This window comes from Myotis daubentonii, chromosome 9 (assembly GCF_963259705.1).
Source record: "Myotis daubentonii chromosome 9, mMyoDau2.1, whole genome shotgun sequence".
NCBI lineage: Eukaryota > Metazoa > Chordata > Mammalia > Chiroptera > Vespertilionidae > Myotis > Myotis daubentonii.
In genome coordinates this window covers 31,464,680-31,486,483 of record NC_081848.1, presented here as the reverse complement: position 1 = coordinate 31,486,483, position 21,804 = coordinate 31,464,680, and the positions used below count along the sequence as shown (strand labels likewise).

Genomic DNA, 21,804 nt, shown 5'->3' with positions numbered 1-21,804 from the left:
TAAAGAGATCTAGTATTTTCCATGTAGTCAAACACCTAGGAAGATTCACTAATGTACTTTTTCTTTTTAAAATGCACAATGTTAGGCATGAAATAGAAGAACTCAGTACCCTTCTTTAAGCAACCAGCAGTTACAAAAAATTATCTGAAAAATAAAGAATAAGCCAGCATAAAAAATGGGGACACAAAAGGGTTGAGTGTATAGAAAGGCATAATTTCAATAATACAGTGTTGTCTATGAAATTAAAGTTATAATAAAGACAATTTCCTAAAGAACAGAACCAACGTTCTCACTAGCAAGCACTAATGCAGCACTTAAGAGTAACCTAAATAATAATGTAGATCATAAAGTACAATGTTTGGAATGCTCACTAAATAAATAGCAAGAAGATAAACATATCTGGGAGGGCTAAAGTACTCTCAAAAATATTAATTTGATTTTAAGAGTAAGTAAGCAAGAAAACAGGAGCTGTAAGGTATTCCCTAGGCAAGGAATGGCTTCTAAAACATTTCAAGGAAGAGGGAAAGATTTTTGGCAATAGCTATAGAAATGGGATTTGATGAAAAGATTTTACTTTGATGGGATTTCATTTTATATGCAAACTTCCATTTATTTTATAATGTATGAAGAGATGTCCTCTACCCTCAAAGAATTTTCAATCTAATTGCAAAAATAGAGCAAGATGAGAAAAACTAAAAAGTAATTCATTAAGAAAAATTATGTTGGTTCTAGCTAGCATTGAATGGATAAAATTAATCCAAGGAACTGACTAAGAATCATTAATAATTAAAGTATGAGAAAAATCTCACCTACTTTAAAGACAGTTTATTTTTAAAATTACTAAAAATATTTAATCATGAAATTAAAGGTGTCTTCATTCCTCAGGCGACAGTCATCTAACATTTTAGCTTACAGTAGCTATTAACCAATAAGTTAAAGCAATTTTGAACACTGCTATATTTTCAATGGTTACAAGTGAATGAAAACATTAAGTTACATGATGGAAAAGTTGTTTTTCAATCAGATCTACTTGTTTGACAAATAATATTCAAAACCTCTTATGAGTCGGGTACCATTCTAGGAACCAGGGACACAGAACTAAACAAGCCACATAGAAGCCTGCTCTAAAAGGCTTACAATCTAGAATCAGGGTCTCTTGCTAGATTGGATGGATGGATGGATGTGCAGACAGACAGATATCAGGTAGTAATAAGTTCTACAAAGAAAAATAATGCAGAACAAGGAAAAGAACTTCAGACTTCAGAAAGTCTGAAAAGAAATGAGATGAGCAGAGAATAAGTAAAGAGTAAATCCATTTTTATGACAGATTTTTATGACAGATGAAGGACTTCTGGAAAAGAAGTAGGAGCAGAACACTGGATACTTATCAAGAATTGTAAAGGCATAGGGATTGAAGACCCTGAATATTCTGTTTACTCATTATTACTCTTACAAGAGACTTTGTGAGGTAGTTTTAATACATAAGGAAAACTGAGGGGATGCCTCATCTGTTCACTTATATTTAGATTCATTTCCTTAGATTTTTGAATGTAGAGATAGATGCTACAAATACTACCTATAGAAGGTCATTCAAGTATCTAGGTAACTAATTAAATTAGAAAGGCAAGGAACACAGGGAGACTTGGAAAATAAACACGGGGGAGAGAGGTTCAAATCCAGGTGAAAACTGGAGACCACAGAAGGGTGGATCTAATGCGAGCAGAGAAACAATCAGTGGGACTATATGATAAAATACATGGAGAACAAAGGGGGTAAAGGAATTCAAAGTAACATTAAAACAGTGGTTCTCAACCTTTCTAATGCCGCGACCCTTTAATATAGTTTCTCATGTTGTGGTGACCTCCAATTTCATTGTTACAAATTGAACATAATTAAAGCATAGTGATTAATCACAAAAACAATATGCAATTATATATGTGTTTTCCGATGGTCTTAGGCGACCCCTGTGAAAGGGTCGTTCAACCCCCAAAGGGGTCGCGACCCATTGGTTGAGAACCACTGTATTAAAAAGGTTCAAGATTCTAACTTTCAACTGATTCAAATGACGACTGTGAGGAGACCAACGCCTTTCTGGGCCACTTCACTGGCACCAGATTTTCTCTTTTTCTAGTTATCAACTGATTCCTTTATGTGCTCTTTCAATCAATAATATTTATCATTAAGTACTTACTCACTTCAAATTTGACTTCCCAACTAAAAACTGACCAATGTTCTCATTCTGTTCTACTCTGGCATGAAGTAATTAGGAAAAGGCATTTCTGTCATGGTTTCTTTTCATGCACACGGAAATTCTTGCACTTTTTCGGTGTTTCAGTGAGTTACGTTTTTCTTTATAGGCAAAAGGATATAAAAACCTGGGTTAAGGCAGATGCTAGAGGGTCAGCAATTTTTTTAAAGGTAGAGTTTTATGACAATTTCTTTTAAAACCATATTAAAAAGATTAGAAAAACTAACATAAAATGTTTCAAGGTTGATAGTATTATCTAAAATTGTAGAGAATGTTCTTGACAATCATAGTAGTTATATTCTTAATGCAGTTTATATTCTAGAAGGAAACCCAAGGAATCTGCAGAGTGGTTCTGACAAAAGGAAGACAGTGCTCCGAAGGGGTCATATACAGCCATCAGCTCAGTCCTATATTGATAAGGCAGTGTAGCACTAAGGAGCACGGGACGAGGATTAGGAATTCCTGGGGATAAGTTGAATTTCACTAGTCATTCAGTTGAAGAATCTTTCCAAGTTTCAGCTTTTTATATCTATAAAGACGGTGATACTAGGCCCATCTATCTATCTTAAAGATTTTTTTGAGATAATTATTCTGTTTCTGAGACAGGAGCTTGCAGGACAACACCAGACTGGGTGCAGAGTTAAGCCACACATCAGGAAAACACTTCTGTAGCCAGCAATTTCTGGTAAATTTATAGCTCTGGACTACAGTGTGTATTTTTTCCCTTAAATACATTTAAGTTCTTATCACTTAGTCTCTGACAGTGATAAGATCCACATATCTCACGGAAACACCAAAATAACAACAACTTAATTCTTTAAAATAAATGATATATATCTGAAGATAAAAGAAGAAAAAAGTAAAGAACACGAGGAAAACATAATCTCAAGAAAACATCTACATAAATACCTAGGAAAATCATCAACATTTTAAAAGATTATCAAAATCTAATTTGTTTCTTTAGCAAATTAAGCCAGCACTTAAAAGTACTGCTGGAAAGCCCTGGCCAGTGTGTGCAGTGCATACAGCATTGCCTCCCGTTCTGAAGGATTGCTGATTCGATTTCTGGGCAAGTACCTGGGTTGCAGATGCAATCCCAGCCCCAGTCAGGGTACATACAGGAGGCAAATTATCAATGTGTCTCTCTCACATCAACATTTTTCTTTCTCTCTCTCTCCCTACCACCCCGTCTACTCTCTCTAAAAATTACTGGAAGAAATACCTTCAGATGATGATTAACAACAACAATAACAAAAAGCATTGTTAGTAAAAGACAGAATAGAAAAAAAATCTATACATACCCATAACCCATTTTATTTAAAAGATGCATAAAGCCCTAACTGGTCTGGCTCAGTGGCCAGAGTGTCAGCCTGTGGACCAAAGGGTCTCAGGTTCAATTCTGGTTGAGGGCATGTACCTCAGTTGTAGGCTCCTCCTCAGCCCGGGCCCTGGTCAGGGCTTGTGTAGGAGGCAACCAATCAATGTATTTCTCTCACACCGATATTTCTCTTTGTCTTTCCCTCTCTCATCCACTCTCTCTAAAAATCAATGGAAGAATATTCTCAGGTGAGGATTAAAATGAATAAATAAAAATACCACTCCCCCCACAATGATCTTATAGATAAATGCAGATGACTTTTAATAAATACATAAAAATTAACTGACTTATAAAAGAGTAATTATTACATCTATTACTCTGACATCCAGGTGTACAGTACTCAACTGATTTAAGGAACAGAAAGAAAAGGTCACTGTAACATAAAAGAAGAGGCATCTGGGCAAATATATGAATTGCAAAAAGCATGGATTTTACCTCTTAATAAGAACTAAATTCAAAATCTACTCCCAGTTACTAGTACTCCCTGAGATGCCAATTTATTATAATGAGTTCAATACTCAAAAAGTCTGAAAAAAATGCCTGGCCAGTGAGGCTCGGTTCGATTCCTAGTCAGGGCACATGCCCAGTTTGTGGGCAGGATCCCCAATGGGGGTCATGCAGAAGGCAGACCATCAATGTTTCTCTCTCATTGATGTTTCCATCTCTCTATCCCTCGCCTTCCCTCTCTCTAAAATCAATATAATTTAAAAACAAATTTAAAAAATGTAAAAAGACTGAAAATGAAAGGATCTCCTAATGCTTCACTAGACTATGAAATACATGAGACTAGATTCAGACTGGATCAACACCAACTAATTCTGTCAATGTAATACTATGTGCACTGGCAAATATAAAACTACATGCATCCAGTGAAAAAAGAATAACAGTCTATTACCAACTGCACTGGCATTCCAAATGACAAGGCAGTGGAGCTCTGAGGCCAAAGTTTCCAGGGTCCACGAAGGAGATCATGCCAGAATCATGAACAGAAATTGGTTCCTTACCCTCAGAAAAACTGTCCTCTAGATTCATCAACAGTAAGTTACCAAGCATTTTCCATCTTTAATATTTGTAATCTGCTTGTCCTTTCCTTCCAAATAATCAATAATCCTAAAAGCTCTTAGATGAGAAAGATATAAAGCACTAACTTGTTTCTCAAGTTGTATGAAAGGACATTTTTAGCATTGTGCTCCTTCCACACCAAGCACATCAAAACAGTTACATGTAGCACATTAATTAATACCTGTGCTCCTGATACAGGGCCAAAGGGGTTTGGTGGTCTCATGACAGGCTGGTTGTATATTAAGGTTGGTTGTGTCATTACAGGTACACTTCCCATTTGAGGAGGCTGAAAAATAGAAAAATACCAAGTTAAAGAATGTGGCTCACATCTCCCTTATTATAAAACTAGAGGCCCAATGCACGAAATTCATGCAAGAGTAGGCCTTCGCAGCCCCAGCTGCCTCAAGGCCCCGAAGCCCTACCCACTGGTTGTTCCAAAAGGTCGTTCCGCTGTCCGGTCTAATTAGCATATTAGCTCTTTATTATAAAGGATAAGTAAACAAGAAGGATAACAGGGAGGAAAACTACTACTACTTTTGCTATAACTCAAAGGCAAAATTCCTGTAAATGCAAGTAAGACTGATAGATAAAAATTTTTAAGAGTATTTAGTTTGGTATGGAAAGTCTTTAATGTGCCCATTTTTAAAAACTATATAAAAGCTTAGGTTTTTCTATACAATGAATTGTAAAATTTAAACCTTATGATAGTATACCAGACAAAATAATTTAGACCAAAAATTTTCCAAATTTTCCAGCTTTAGATATAGGGAAACTTAAAACTGTAAAATGACTAAGATAGTTCAAAGTAACTGCCTTTGTATATAAAATCAAATTCTTTTTTATTTTTTAAATATATTTTATTGATTTTTTACAGAGAGGAAGGGAGAGGGATAGAGAGTTAGAAACATCGATGAGAGAGAAACATTGATCAGCTGCCTCCTGCACACCCCCCACTGGGGGGATGTGCCCGCAACCAAGGTACATGGCCCCGACCAGAATCAAACCCGGGACCCCCAGTCCACAGGCCAAAACGCTCTATCCACCGAGCCAAACCGGCTAGGGCTAAAATTAAATTCTTATGCCATCATGCACAGCTGATTCTTTGAAGAGTTACTTTCTGTGGATTTTTCATTTTATTTGAGACATTTTAAGAGAGAAGAATCAAGAAGCTTAGTTAATACACAGAGAGGTTAGTTCATTCTTGACTAACTGAAAATAGAATCTCAACTGACCATCTTTTGCTTTAAAAATTACCACTCCAAAACAAACAAAAAAAGGCACCACTCCAGCCCAGCCAGGGTGGCTCAGTGGTTGAGCGTCGCCCTATGAATCAGGAGGTCACAGTTCGATTCCTGATCAAGGAACATGTCTGGTTTGAGGGCTCGATCCCTAGTATGGGGAGTGCAGGAGGCAGCTGATCAATGATTCTCTCTCATCATTGATGTTTCTCTCTCTCTCTCCCTTCCTCTCTGAAATCAATAAAAACATATAGATATTAGATACCTGACGTACAAAATTCATGCACTCTGGCGGGGGGGAGGGGGGTTGTCCCTCAGCCCAGCCTGTGTCCTCTCACAGTCTGGGAGTCCTTGAGGGATGTGCAACTGACGGCAGCTGGCAGTTGCACAGCCTTAGTGCTGCCATGGAGACAGGAGAGGCTCCTGCCACTGCTGCTGCTGCTGCTGCTGCTGCTGCTGCTGCTGCTGCGGTCGCCAGCCTTGAGTCCAGCTTTGGGCTGAGCGACACTCCCACTGTGGGAGTGCACTGACCACCAGGGGGAAGCTCCTGAGTTGTGTCTGCCCCCTGGTGGTCAGTGTGCATCACAGCGACCAGTTGTTCCACTGATTTGCATATTAGCCTTTTATTATATAGGACATTTAAAATTACCACTACATGCCCTAGCTGGTTTGGTTCAGTGGATAGAGCGTTGGCCTGCGGACTGAAGGGTTCTGGATTCAATTCTGGTCAAAGGCACATACCTCAGTTGCAGGCTCCTCCCCGGCCCAGGCCCTGGTCAGGGCACGTGTAGGAGGCAACCAATTGATTGTTTCTCTCACATTAATATTTGTGTCTGTCTTTCCCTCTCTCCGCCATGCTCTCTCTCTACACATACAGAAAAAAACTGATGGAAAAATATCCTCAGGTGAGGATTATAAAAAAAAAAACAACACTCCATGGTATAAAATTAACATAATCAGTGACAAACTAGAGCACATAAAACCACTGTATTATTTGATTAAAATGCATTATAATCTTATCTTTCTATAAGTTCTATTTAACCTTTCAAGTAGACTCTTATTTGTAGAAACTTCACTTTAACTTTATTGCCTGAGTTTTTGTATAGACTCCTTTTTTATGTAATGACCATCAATACGAAAGCTGTGAAACTTCTTCATATGTAGGAAAAGACCTACTTCCAGAAGATGTAAATGAAAAAGTAGCACAAACACCACCATAGCAATACCAAGGGATGTAGTGCTATCTCCTATCAGCAACAGTTCCTCAAACATGTACAGGGGGTTGAAGCCACTAACTCCATTTCTTATCTAAGTGAGTCTATATATGAAGAGTTAGGAGAATAAGGGCAGTTTATAATGTAGATTATGGCCAGCTTAAAGTTAGAGAGCAGTTTTTATATGATACCAACCATTGTCATAGGACAATTTCTCTGGCTTTTACTAGACTAATTTTAACTCTACATAATTCAAGAACTATTAATTCTTCCCTTCCCCTATAGTATTAAGCTCTAAGACTTCACTGGTCACAGCAATAAAGACTTGGAGTTAATATTAATGTTTGAGTTTGTAATGAAGTATAAAATACCTAGCAAAGTTATGATGAAAAATAAGCCACTAATGCTGTGAACGTTAATAAATGATATCTGTTGTATGACTATTCTAGAAATACTTATGAAACCAATGAATGCTGTGGTGCACACAAGGTTCTGTGTTAGGCACTAATGGTTATGGGTGGCAATAAGTTCTTTTTGCAGTTACATTTGTAATAAAAACATGTTAAATATAAATCAACCTATTTTTAAAAGGCTGTGTATAGAAAAACTAAAGGCCCGGTGCACAAATTCGTGCACCATTGGAGTCCCTCGGCCTGACCTGCGGGATTGGGCTGAAACCGGCTCTCCGACATCCCCCGAGGGGTCCTGGATTGCAGATTGTGAGAGGACGCAGGCCAGGCCGAGGGACCCGACTGGTGCATGATTGGGGCCAGGGAGGGACGTGGGAGGTTGGCCAGCTGGAAGGGCTCCAGGACGTGTCCGGCCTGTTTTGCTCAGTCCCGATTGGCCTGACCCCAGCATTAAGCTCTAAGACAGCACTGGTCATAGCAACATCTAACTTACTGGTTGGAGCATCTGCTCCCTGGTGGTCAGTACATGTCATAGCAAGCGGTTGAGCAGCCTTAGCATATCATTAGCATACTATGATTGGTTGAACAGATGATGGGATGACCGGACACTTAGTATATTAGGCTTTTATTATATAGGATACTTACCATTCCATATCCTATCATGCCTGTGGGTGTAGTAGCAGGATAGGCCATTACAGGGGGTGCCTGAAATAGTAAAAGAAAAAATAAACAAAAATGTATAACTCCTGTATGTCAACTGAGTTTAAGGAATTAATAGCTGTAGTTCCACTAAAAGAATTGCTAAGACAGCTGTGATTAAATGTGACACGTGATCATTAATAACTGTCAATTTGTCAACTATAATAAAAAAAACTGTCAATGCTCAATGAAAAAAGGTGCCTTGCAATTAGCAGAAAAGCAGAATGATTAGAAAGAAAAAAAATACCATTTAAACTTAGCTACTTAAATAATGATCTAAGATTTCAATAGGCTTTTACAGCTTCAAAGATCTTCAGATTTTAAAAAATATTCATAATTCTAAACTTTAAGGTCTTTTACTATAATAAAAAATGTTTCTGAATGTTTTCCTAGGCTCTCCAGTTTTTAAGCAAAGAAAAAAACTAAAGGTCCCAAATCAATGAACAATTTGATCTTCCAAAAAATTTCTACGGACCTCATCCACTTTTTTCAAAGAACCCCAAAGAGTTCAAACCACTGAGTATGACTATTTCTATAAAGCACACAGCTCTTACACAAAGTATGTACACTAGCATTCCTTATTAATTCCATAAATTATTTAAACTATCTTCTGCAAAGCAGCAAAGTTGAGGAGCAATGAATTTTTAAATCTGTTTATGCTTTAATGTTTAACAGAACCACCCACCACTAAGAAGATCTCCTCCCCCTCCTCCTCTAACTCATGCTCCATAAATATATCTCTTAGCACAAATCATTTTATATATTATTTGCTGTCTTAACAACATTTCCTGTGTGTGTTATCTTATAATGATAACTAAAACTGAATACAGGCGAAAGACCAATAACACTGCTAAAACATTAAAAAAAAAAAAAAACCACACAACTGGAAATATATGGCAATTTGAACATATGCATGGAGAAGGTAAATGAAGCATAACTAAAGTGAATAGTTAGGAGTTTAGTATTTGGGTAAGCATGTAGGACTTATTGGTCTCTCCCTACTTAAAAACCAAGAGCTGCAAGAGCAGAAGACAAACTGCCAAGTACAGCAGAAGCCTGTAAGATTTCATGCAATTGTTATTTTCAACATTACCACAATCAACATTTCCCTTCATTCAGAAGTCATAAAGTGCATAGTGGCAGCAAAGATACACACACAGACACCCAGCCATCTGGCAGCAAATGGCAGAATATTAAGCAAGAAAAAAAATTTGTATTTCCCATGCCATCATCAGAATCAATTCTGCAACACACCCATGAAATCAGTAGATGCTAGGAAGAATTTTTGGCACACTGAAAATCTGAATGTGAAAACAAGTAATAGCTGAAAGGTTATGAGATTCTGCTATAGCAGTGGTTAATAGCATGCCAATTTATTGCAAAAAGGCTAGTTTTTGGTCACTTACGTATTGTGGAAAATGCATGCCATTCTGTTTTTCCCAGGGAGAACAATTACATAATGCAATAACACTGGATTAGAACAAGTACTTACACAACGGAAAATACACAGAGAGCATTTTAGTTCACATGTACATTCACTAACTACCTAGAATCCCTTATATTTCTGGTATCTAATGGAAGACATCTATACTAAAACACTATCAAGGTTGACAAGGGAAACTTAGTCTTTGGCATTATCCCCTTGCATACATAATAGTTTAATGATTACAAGTGTCATTAAACATAAAACCTATCAGTAGTGTCAATAGTACAAAATTCAATGCATCCACTAACAAGGTGGGGTCTCTAATAACAACAAGGATGCATCATATAACATCTAGGAAAAAAAACAAGCATAATTAAAAGATGTGTAGTATAACATTATTATATATTTTAATAAAATTCCAAATAATGTTTTAAATTTTTTAAAAATTGTAAAACCTTGACAGTGTTTAAGGATTAATAAAAAGATTAGAAATGTAAAGAAATGTAATAAGCAGCAGTTTACCTAAGTAGTAATCACATCACCAGCCCTAAATGTTAGTCATTAAAAAGAAATTCTACAAAATACATACACACAAATATTTTAACAGAATCTTAAAAGATGATACACATCACCATATATGACACAGCACCATAAATATTGCTCTTATCAACTTATACACAAATTCTAGATTGTTAGATGCCTATTATATTCCAATAGTCAATCCTAGGTAATGTGCTATCTACAAACTCCTAATATTTCATAAGGATTAATACTAATTCAATGTAAAATAAAATATCCATTGTATCTTCATATCAGCATTTGGATTTACATCATTCCTCATATATTATCAATGTATAATTCACACATGAGGCTATAAAATCCACTAGCCTAACCTCATGCCATTCCCTAGTCAGTAAGGTGTGTTAGAGTGGGGAAAACACTGGATTCAGAATCAGAGAGATGGATTTCAATTTAAATCTCTTTTCTAGCTGCTTTGCACTTGAAAAAAAATCACCTGTTCAAACACCCCCAAGAGTGTACTTTTTATAGACTCAAGATAGTGCCTATGTGTGTGTAAAACCTAAATTATTTATTTATTTATTTATTTTTAAAATATATTTTATTGATTTTTTACAGAGAGGAAGAGAGATAGAGAGTTAGAAACATTGATGAGAATATCAATCAGCCGCCTCCTGCACCCCCCCCACTGGGGCTGTGCCTGCAACCCAGGTACATGCCCTTGACGGGAATCGAACCTGGGACCCTTCAGTCCGCAGGCTGACACTCTATCCACTGAGCCAAACCGGTTAGGGCAAACCTAAACTATTTAAATCTAAGGTTTTATTTTTAGTGATGATAGTGAAGACTATCAGTGAAAAGTTACTGCCTTAAAAAGGTGGCTAAATCAATATTACTATCTATTTATGAAGACTGAAGATAACAGAATTCTTTAGATAATGTCCCACAAAATTTTATCAGCAAACTATTTTATGATTAACATAAGGAAATCAGGGCAATGTCTGAAAGGGATTTAATAACAAGTAGCTATAACAAGGATAATGCGGAGTTTCTAGTAACAACAGGAAGGCTAATTCAATATGTAGCTTGCACTGTCAAAATGCTGCTATTAGTACACTGTTACAAGAAAGCATGTTTCAAAATTTTCCACAAAAAGAAATTGGTTTTCTCTGACCCAAGAAGACTTATTGGGATGGTAAAAAAGCAGTTGACCAAGGATAGGGGTAAACCCATAAAGCTAATCTGGAATATTTACAACTTAAAGTAATTAAAAACAGTAACAGAGAGAACCAAGATGGCGGCATAGGTTAACGCCAGAGTTTGCTGCTTTGAACAACTACTTCAAAAGTGTAACCAAAAAACGGAAGGGACATCACCCAGAACCACAGGAACGCTGGCTGAGTGGAAGTCCTACAACTAGGAGGAAAGAGAAACGCACACGGACACTCAGAGGAGGCGCAGTGCTGAAGTCAAATTCTGAGGTGCGGAGTGCGCGGAGCGGGCTGGCGGCGGAGGGCGCGGTTGGCGTTTTCAATCTGGAGGGAGTCGCAGACTCTGAGCACCAGATCCGGGCGAGTCTTTAGGGACCCAGACTCAAACGGCAGAAGCGGGTCTGTCTGGCTTCGGTCAGAGCGAGTGCAGCTTTCTCTCCGAGCTTTGCAGCGGGTGCTGGGGCTCAGAGAGGCAGAGCCCCTGGGGACAGGACTGAGAGTCACCATAACTGCTCTCTCCAGCCCACCCTGTTGATCCTGTTCGACCCGCCCCGCCCAAGCCCTGCACAGAGGCATTTGCCGGATAGCCTCAGGCAAAGGCTAGATTAGCACCTCCATAGAGGACAGAAGTTCTCTCACTACTGACACAGCTGATTCTCATAGCCACTTGGCCTGGAGGTCAAACCCTCCCTGGAATTAGCTACAACAATCAAGATTTATCTATAAGACTGCGAACAAAGACCACTAGGGGGTGCACCAAGGAAGCATAACAAAATGCGGAGACAAAGAAACAGGACAAAATTGTCAATGGAAGAAATAGAGTTCAGAACCACACTTTTAAGGTCTCTCAAGAACTGTTTAGAAGCTGCCGATAAACTTAATGAGCTCTACACGAAAACTAATAAGACCCTCGATCTTATATTGGGGAACCAACTAGAAATTAAGCATACACGGACTGAAATAACGAATATTATACAGACGCCCGACAGCAGACCAGAGGAGCGCAAGAATCAAGTCAATGATTTGAAATGTGAGGAAGCAAAAAACATCCAACCAGAAAAGCAAAATGAAAAAAGAATCCAAAAATGCGAGGATAGTGTAAGGAGCCTCTGGGACAGCTTCAAGCGTACCAACATCAGAATTATAGGGGTGCCAGAAGATGAGAGAGAGCAAGATATTGAAAACCTATTTGAAGAAATAATGACAGAAAACTTCCCCCACCTGGTGAAAGAAATGGACTTACAGGTCCAAGAAGCGCGGAGAACCCCAAACAAAAGGAATCCAAAGAGGACCACACCAAGACACATCATAATTAAAATGCCAAGAGCAAAAGATAAAGAGAGAATCTTAAAAACAGCAAGAGAAAAAAACTCAGTTACCTACAAGGGAATACCCATACGACTGTCAGCTGATTTCTCAACAGAAACTTTGCAGGCCAGAAGGGAGTGGCAAGAAATATTCAAAGTGATGAATACCAAGAACCTACAGCCAAGATTACTTTATCCAGCAAAGCTATCATTCAGAATTGAAGGTCAGATAAAGAGCTTCACAGATAAGGAAAAGCTAAAGGAGTTCATCACCACCAAACCAGGATTATATGAAATGCTGAAAGGTATCCTTTAAGAAGAGGAAGAGGAAGAAAAAGGTAAAGATACAAATTATGAACAACAAATATGCATCTATCAACAAGTGAATCTAAGAATCAAGTGAATAAATAATCTGATGAACAGAATGAACTGTTGATTATAATAGAATCAGGGACATAGAAAGGGAATGGACTGACTATTCTTGGGGGGGAAAGGGGTGTGGGAGATGTGGGAAGAGACTGGACAAAAATCGTGCACCTATGGATGAGGACAGTGGGTGGGGAGTGAGGGCGGAGGGTGGGGCGGGAACTGGGAGGAGGGGAGTTATGGGGGGGAAAAAAAGGAACAAATGTAATAATGTGAACAATAAAGATTTAATTAAAAAAAAAATCAAAAAAAAAACCAATCAAAAAAAAAACACACAGATAATACATTTAAAAAAAAAAAAACAGTAACAGAACTTCTTCATAACTATATGATAATTAACATATACAATTAATCTTCATTATTCATGGATTTTGTATTTGCAAATTTATCTACTTGCTAAAATTTATTTGTAATCTGAAAATCGATGCTGGTAAATGCTTTTGAGGTCATTTAAGGTCATTTATAGACATGTAGAATGGTGAACAACTTGTTTCCCTGGGCATTCGTTACCAGCTGAAGTTGAACAAGAGAGACTCAGCCAGATTTCAGCTCTAATATAAAGATGATGAGAGGATGGAGAAGGAAGGGAACAGTGCAGTAGTGAGAAGCAAGAAGCTCTGGCTTTGGGGCCAGTTGACAGAACTAGAATTTCAACTCTGGCACCTGTTACTGGGGTTGCTTCAGACAAGTCAAGTAATACTTCTAAACCTCATTTTCTCTTTTGTAAAATAAAAAATATAAAATCTACCAGAACAAGTTTTTTTTTTAGGATTTATGGTAATCTAGGTAAGATGTGTGTGTGCGTGTGTCTGTGTGGGTGTGTGCGCACGTCCATGATTATACCTACACATAGTTGATTCTCTACTGTCAACAGTTGTTTTGCTGTACTTGTGTTCTTAAAGTTACCCTAAGACTGAATTAGTAAACACTGAACCATTGTTGGGCAAATATGTATGTGTGTGTGAACCTAGCATGTTCGGGTGACTTCAAGAACATAAGTGCAGCAAATAGAATCAACTGTATGCATTATATGACAATATTAGTAAAAGCCAAGCAAATATAGTTTCTTTACCAATGGTAAGATCAGAAAAAAAGTAAAAATTTTATGTTCTAGATCAGTGATGGCAAACCTATGACACGTGTGTCAGAGGTGACACGTGAACTCATTTTTTTGGTTGATTTTTCTTTGTTAAATGGCATTTAAATATATAAAATAAATATCAAAAATATAAATCTTTGTTTTACTATGGTTGAAAATATCAAAAAATTTCTGTATGTGACATGGCACCAGGGTTAAGTTAGGGTTTTTCAAAATGCTGACACGCCGAGATCAAAAGGTTCGCCATTACTGTTCTAGATAAATGAATAATAAATTTGAAACCAGTGGTAGAGGGTAGTGATTAAGGGCATATGCTTTGGGATTAGGCTATCTGGGTTCTAAACACCCATCTAATCATTTAAGAATTCTGTGATCCTGGACATAAGTACTTAACTTTGTGTCTCCATTTCCTCATTTGTAAAATGGGGACAATAACAGTTGCTACCATTTAAGTTTAATTTGAGGATTACAGAAAATAAAACCATATAGATTTATTAGAATACGCTCGACACAAGTAACCGTTAAATAAATGTTAGCTATTAAAATGTACCTGCACCTGGTCATACGGCTCAATAGTTAAGCGTCGACCTATGAACCAGGAGGTCACAGTTCAATTCCCTGTCAGGGCACATTCCCAGGTTGCAGGTTCGATCTGCAATTTGGGGCATGCAGGAGGCATCCATTCAATGATTCTCTCTCATCATTGACGTTTCTATCTCTCTCTCCCTCTCCCTTCCTCTCTGAAATCAATAAAAAATATATTTTTAAAAAATAAAAAATATTTTTAAATGTAGCTGCAAATATAGTCAACTAAGCCTCCTTAAATACAAATTACTTATACTTCTAAAACTCAATAATAACAATCTTTCCATCTATGTCCATCACTTTAAAAACATTCTTTACCTAAATTATTCGTGTTAGTATATCGTAAGTTCTTTTCACTCACCACTGTTGCAGCATTCCAAGCAGTTGTTGGCGCAACTTTTGGTTGCCAGTTAGATCCTCCAGTTAACTTCTTTTCACCTGGCTGACTCCAGTTTACATCACTTTAAATAAAGATAAATGACAATAATAAGTTCTGTTATCATGAAGTTTCTTTACTATCTATTTAGATTGAACAGATCATTTAAAATGCAAATGACATCTCTACACACACTTTCAAGATGAAAGCCAAATCCACCTCTAAGCGGCATATGGGAAAGAATACAAACAAAAACTCACTTCTTAGTGGTTCCATTGCCAATGCCAAGATCTAGGACAGGGGGGAAAAAGAAATCAGTTAAAAACTACTTTTAAAAGATAAATAAATAAAACAACTTATTTTAAAGAAGGTTAGGGAATCCAAAGAATACTTACTGCCCACAAGATTAGCTAAGGATGAATCCAAGTCATCAGATACCAGCTTGTTAGGTGGAAGTTTGGAAACAGGAAGACTCTGGTTCTGAGAGGCCACTGTTGGTTTGAGAAGTCCACCTAGTTCATCAAAGCCTTAAAGTTACAAACAGACGAAATAGGATTTGTAAGGAACTTTCTGGAGCTACAGCTTTCTAAAGGAGGTCTCTGCCTTTTCTCATTGTTTACCAGGAAAGTCCTCCAAAAAATGGGTACTAAATATATTCTTAAATGGGAAAAGAAGAAATTCACCACTTAAGTGAACTGATTGAGAAGGCTATATTTGCTTTGCCAGAAATAATGTCTTATTTCAGGACAATATTACAGTTAGGTTAAAGGGGATGAAGAAAGCACGCAAGTGAACTTATTCCAAAGTTGTAAAAGAGAAAGGAATGAAATACAATTCTCTCCCTTACCCAACAACATTTTCTTATGACTCACTTATACCTGAAGCAATACAGGTAAAAAAAAAAATACATCTCTGGAAACTTTGAGAAAAGTTTCTTTTTTTTTCTTTTAAATATATTTTATTGTTTTTTTTACAGAGAGGAAGGAAGAGGGATGGAGAGCTAGAAACTTTGATGAGAGAGAAACATCAGTCAGTTGCCTCCTACTGGGGATGTGCCCGCAATCAAGGTACATGCCCTTGACTGGAATCGAGCCCAGGACCCTTCAGTCCGCAGGCCGACGCTCTATCCACTGAGCCAAACCGGTTAGGGCAAGAAAAGTTTAAGAAATAATATTTTAAGAAATAATATTTTACAGACCTTTTTATACTCTTCAAATGGAAAATATAAGGTGTATATAAAATAGTACATTAGAAGCTAGTCAAAATAAATAATTTTGGGTCTTTCTAAAACCAGCTAACCTAAATTATACCTGAGAAATTGCTAAAGTATACTCCAACTGCATAAAACTATCTACTAAACTAGGACATTGCTTAGAAATGAAAATAAAATCCCTTATGGTTCTCTACTGAAGGGTAGAAAGTAAAAAATAATCCAATCAAACCAACCCCTAAAGCACTACTAGTAAATAGCTCAATCTAGGAATACCAGAGAATCTGGGGGGGGGGGGGGGGGGGGGGGAGAAGGAAGCATTAACCCTTTGAGTGCCAACCAATATCCTAGGAATTATGCTAAAATTGCCAAGGCATTTTTGCTGATTTTACAGCAGTTTAAGAAAAAAATTATGAATCCCAAGTAAATGAAGTTACATATTCAATATCTTCCACAAAATCGTCATCTTCACAGCAAGAATTGACATATTTAGTAATATCATCATCACTAATAAAAGCAGACTTAGAACTAACTGGACACTGCAGGAGGAGCGCAGTAGCGCTCCCGGCACTTTTGGCGAAAGACAGGAGGAGCACAATTGTGCTCCCAGGCACTCTAGGGGTTAAAAATGGTGTTTTAGCCCTGGCTGGTTTGGCTCAGTGGATAGAGTGTTGGCCTGTGGACTCAAGGGTCCTGGGTTCGATTCCAGTCAACGGCACAAGGGCCCAATCCCCAGCAAGGAGCGTGCAGGAGGCAGCCAATCAATGATTCTCTCTCATCACTGATGTTTCTGTCTCTCTTTTCCTCTCCCTGCCTCTCTAAAATCAATTAAAAAATATTTTTTTAAATGGTGCTTTACTAGTACACAGGGGGGATAAATGGTGATTGAAAGAGACTTGATTTGGGGTAGTGAACACATAATAAAATATATACATGATATATTACAGAATTATACATCTGAAACCTATATAATTTTATTAACCAATGTCACCCCAATAAATTCAATTAAAAGATGGTGGTTTACAAAATATAAACAATTGGTCTCTTTTCTGAATCTCTTTTCCCAGCAAGAGAAACTCAAAAGGAAAATGTCCAATGCATCAACAAATATAATTGTAGCCCTACTAGTGTATGGAAAAAAATAAATTCCACATCTACTTGCTTCATTCTTTTTGGATGACAAATAATTGTATATTATTAAATTCAGACCAATGTCAATATATTTCTTTAAATGGCTTAAATTTAACTACTAACCAAAATCAAAGGTTGTCCCATGTTAAGAATAGAAATGTCAATTTTATAAACTTCCAATTAACAAGATATTAAATGGAAATAATTAAGTAGAAACCTGGCTCTACAGATTTATAGTAAAGGATCATTCTCAAAACAATACAATGCCCCTATACCCACAACTCTGATATTTAATATAGTCTAGCTATTTATACATATACTATCTCAATAAGTACCCCAGGTTACATTTTCCTTGTTTTCAAAAAAGCCAATTTCCTTTCAGTAAAGGTAAAAATGATAAGTAATCTACACATAGCCACTATCATCTCAGCACTCTCATCTGAGCAAAATCTCTTTTTCCGCATCTCTTATTTAGCTCTAGGAGAAACAAAATCTTCCCAGAGTAAAAAATGCCACTAGGAAAGAGTAACAGTTAATAGTCCCGTGAAGCTCTCATCTAGTGGTTGGAGGGGGAGGAACAACTTTTTTGGCTACTGCAATTTAATCTATTTACACATGTTAATAGGAGCATTATCTGTCCTCACACAGAACCTAATTAGAGCATTATAGTAATGTTAATAATTTTTTCTTACCCCCAGAATCTACAATAACGTTGGTAGATTTATTTCCAAACACAGATTCAAAGTCAACATTAAGGCCAGCTGAAGGATGTGGCTGTGCACCTGGAGAAGAAGTGAATCCTAAGAAAAACAAAATACAAAATGCTCAATTCTTTAATAAGTCTATATTTATAGCTCTTTAATAATAACAATAGAACGGAAAAAGCAGTAATTTCCCACAGCAAAAACAAAGCCAACCCTGCAAGCAGAATGCTTCCTACACTACCACATCTTTTTTGTAATGATTACATTTTCCATAACAAAATCATCCCACTGTCAAAGAAAACTAACATAAGAGCAACTGAAGTTGAACAATCAGTATGTTTCATTATAGGAAAAAAAAATCTTTGCTTATTTTTTACCTTAATGTTGATAATAGTTAAAAAAAAACTAAACACATCTAAAACATACACAGTGTAAGGGCTCACTTGGGAATGAAATATGTAGTATGTTGCTTTAAAAATAGATGAATGTACTTAGTATCAAGAGTTGTTTTTCCTCTACCAATTCACCTTCCATGACAGTGACAAGATTCTGAAAGTTACAACCCACTAATCCTTATGTCTCCCTCCTGTCAAGATGCCTTTCTAATATCACCCTCCCCCCAAGAAAAACATACAAAAAAATTAAAAAACAAACAAACAGATCATCCTTAACTCCCACCACTCTCTAACTTCAACTTATTGCTTCCAACAGTGGGGCTGACAATATATACAATCAAACATGCTAATTTACCTAACTCTGGTCTAAAATACCAGAACATAAATAGGAAATCTTCTTTCTTGTGTTTTACGCTGATTCTAGTGTTATTAAATCAACACCCAGTTCATGCCTCTGAAACCATACTCCACTGAGGGAACTAATGTAAGGTTTTCAATTGTGTGAGGTTGTATTTCTGTGAGGTAAGGTTCTGAATTTCTAGGGGCTGAGAAGAATTAAAATAATCTAAAATGATTAGGGCTATCACATGATTTGGGGAGCTTTGAAATCACCGAGTATATATCCAAATGGAGACTGGTCTAGCACAGATCACAAAGAAGGAATTCTTTGTTTGTTGAAGGCTGTAATATGGCTCCTACATTATCTTCCATCTCTAAATTCTATAAACCCAGAATGTAAAAAAAAAAGAATAAAAAGAAAATCTGATATTAGAAGATTAACAACTATATTATTAGGGAGAAGTTAAACTTGAGTCCTAAACATAGGCTCTCTTTCTTCCTCTTTCAACTTTCTGCTGAAGGACTTACAGTCTGTCAGAATCTCACTTTGAGTTCTTAATGTACACTACACCAAGATACAAAGAATTACAATATGATGTTGTACCAAAAATACTGGTCTTAACACATTGCGTGCCACATAGAAATCTCTAAGACATACGCCAGGGACCGCACGTTTTTGGGCAAACTGCACGTTATTTAAATCATTATAATGCACTTTAGGTATTGTTTTTCAATAATTATAACATTTTTATTTACCAAAACAATTAAACAATTAAAGTTCCTAGTACTTTTTAAACGTATGGTACTGCGTAACACATTTTCCTCTATGAAGAGGGACCAAACAAAATTTACATAAGTATCTAGATTTGCTCCTTTTTCCATGGGCGTGAAAAACGAGAACATTCGTGAGCGGTCCTTAACAGATGGCGCGCGAAACACGAGAAAACTCCTGAGCGGTATGAAATGTGATACCCATGGGCTCTTCTCCTTACAAAATTAATCAATGTATCTACTCAAGAAACACAAAAATCTATCATGCTTAATTATATGTCAAGGGTATCATTACACTGTAAGAAATATACATATTGTTCTTTAAATCATTCTGGAAACAATATCTTGGCTATGATGTCACTAAGCATTAAAAAATACATGGAACAATAATTTATAACTAGGACAGTAAGGATATCAAATTTTCTCCCAACTTTCTGAAACTGGTTGATATTAGAGATAAGCTTATCTTTTATAGAAATACAAAAACAATTTTATTACTTTCTGTAAAGAGAGGAGCACTTTCTGAGGTTCGTAGGGGGACCAATCTGTGAAATCACATTATTATTACCTAAAAGTATAAAAGGTTTGAAAGTATATAAAGTAATCCAGAACTAGTACCTCTACATAGACATAGAAAACAGGTAAAAATGAAATGTTTAATAAGTTATAGTAGCTGATTCACTACCAGGGAAGCAACAGCATATTTTCAAAATAACAGTTTTTTTTAAGTAATTTATAAAGGCTGGTAATACACACACATACCTTCAAGGTAAGAGTTCTGTGATATTTCAATGCTCATTATGAACTTAATGGCCTTTTGTCCCTGGGTTACTTTTTGGGAGACTGTCAAGGATTGCCAACCTTTAATTTTTAAAAGTGACTTAAAACAAAGGTACGAAATTTATATTATCATTTCAATAGGAAATTTTAGGGACAAAAAAATAAACGATGAACTAAGACTCTGAGTTAAGGTAAATTTTATGGAATAATCACTACATTGAACTGGCTACTCTGATTTCACCAAGGCCCAGTGAAACACTGTCACCAACCATCACCACTTTGTAGATGTACATTTAGTAACCACTGCCCTGCAGGGCAAATCTTAGGAGGGCAATAATATATTAACTAAAAGGTAAAAGGTGAACAATCTTTGGAGACAGGAAAACATTCTTAACACCTTTAAGAAAAATTGGCTGGGTTGTTAATGAGTTTTGGTGGTAGTTCTGTAATAAATGAGGCCTCTTTCTTTTTTTTGGTGAAAGTAACTGCTATTTTATTAATACACCATAAACAGGGTATTTATTACTTAAACCTCATAATAAACCTATAATAGTTACTATTATCATCCTCATTTTACCGATTAGGAAACTGAGAGATTTTACAACTTAACCAAGACAAAGATTTTATAAGTGGTGGAACCAAGACTCAAATCCCAATTTGTCTGATTCTAGAATCTAATAGGAGTTTTCAGTTTATCCTAATCTTATATAAACCAGTATCTCATCTTACATAAACCAGCAGGTAGAAAAATAAATTATTATTACAGCTATAGTAATTACATATCTCTGTTCAGCAGGACTATTCAAGATTTATGAACTTCTTGAGCTTTTCATAGCAACTGCTTGCCAAAAGAATGAACAACCCTTAGCAATTTTAAAACCTAAAAGCAATGCAAAAATAACCAGTGCTCAAAATTGTACCTGATGATTAAATAATTAGGTAAAAAGTACATTCCAAATACGAAATGATCTACATACATAAGATGGATTTTAATAGTAATTTTAATAATAATTCTATGTGCCAGGAATAGTGCTGGATATTACACAGTAATATATGTAAACCCCACAGCAATACTACAAGACATATCCCAATTTTCCTAAGTATAGAAAGCTTAAATCCTTGCTTAAAGTCACACAGGTTAGGTAGGGAGAACTGGAATCCAAAACTAAATTCACTGGATTCCAAACATATTCTCTTTCCATCGAATGCCCTCATATATGTCATTTTAAAATACTTTTAAACGGGTCCAATTCTTATTGCCAGTCAAAAACTTCAA

The 21,804-nt window shown here is 36.5% G+C and overlaps 1 protein-coding gene and 1 long non-coding RNA gene across 14 annotated transcripts in view; both read right to left on the bottom strand.

Moving 5' to 3' along the window:
• Window positions 1–21,804, bottom strand: part of PICALM (phosphatidylinositol binding clathrin assembly protein) — a 110,963-nt gene that overhangs the window by 9,402 nt on the left and 79,757 nt on the right. For 5 of the 13 annotated variants that reach the window (XM_059708221.1, XM_059708208.1, XM_059708210.1 and 2 more), the window contains 7 exons: window positions 18,232–18,339; window positions 15,594–15,725; window positions 15,459–15,489; window positions 15,184–15,283; window positions 9,656–9,679; window positions 8,196–8,255; window positions 4,870–4,974 (listed from right to left, as the gene is read on the bottom strand). In XM_059708221.1, the coding sequence (XP_059564204.1) occupies window positions 4,870–4,974; window positions 8,196–8,255; window positions 9,656–9,679; window positions 15,184–15,283; window positions 15,459–15,489; window positions 15,594–15,725; window positions 18,232–18,339 (560 nt within the window). The remainder of the gene's footprint in view (window positions 1–4,869; window positions 4,975–8,195; window positions 8,256–9,655; window positions 9,680–15,183; window positions 15,284–15,458; window positions 15,490–15,593; window positions 15,726–18,231; window positions 18,340–21,804) is intronic. The other 8 variants (XM_059708211.1, XM_059708214.1, XM_059708219.1 and 5 more) reach the window with 3 other exon arrangements.
• On the bottom strand, window positions 11,033–15,176 carry LOC132240708 (uncharacterized). The gene is made up of 2 exons (XR_009454385.1): window positions 13,424–15,176; window positions 11,033–11,451 (listed from the first exon to the last, which is right to left on the bottom strand). It is a non-coding gene; the product is annotated as an uncharacterized LOC132240708 (long non-coding RNA).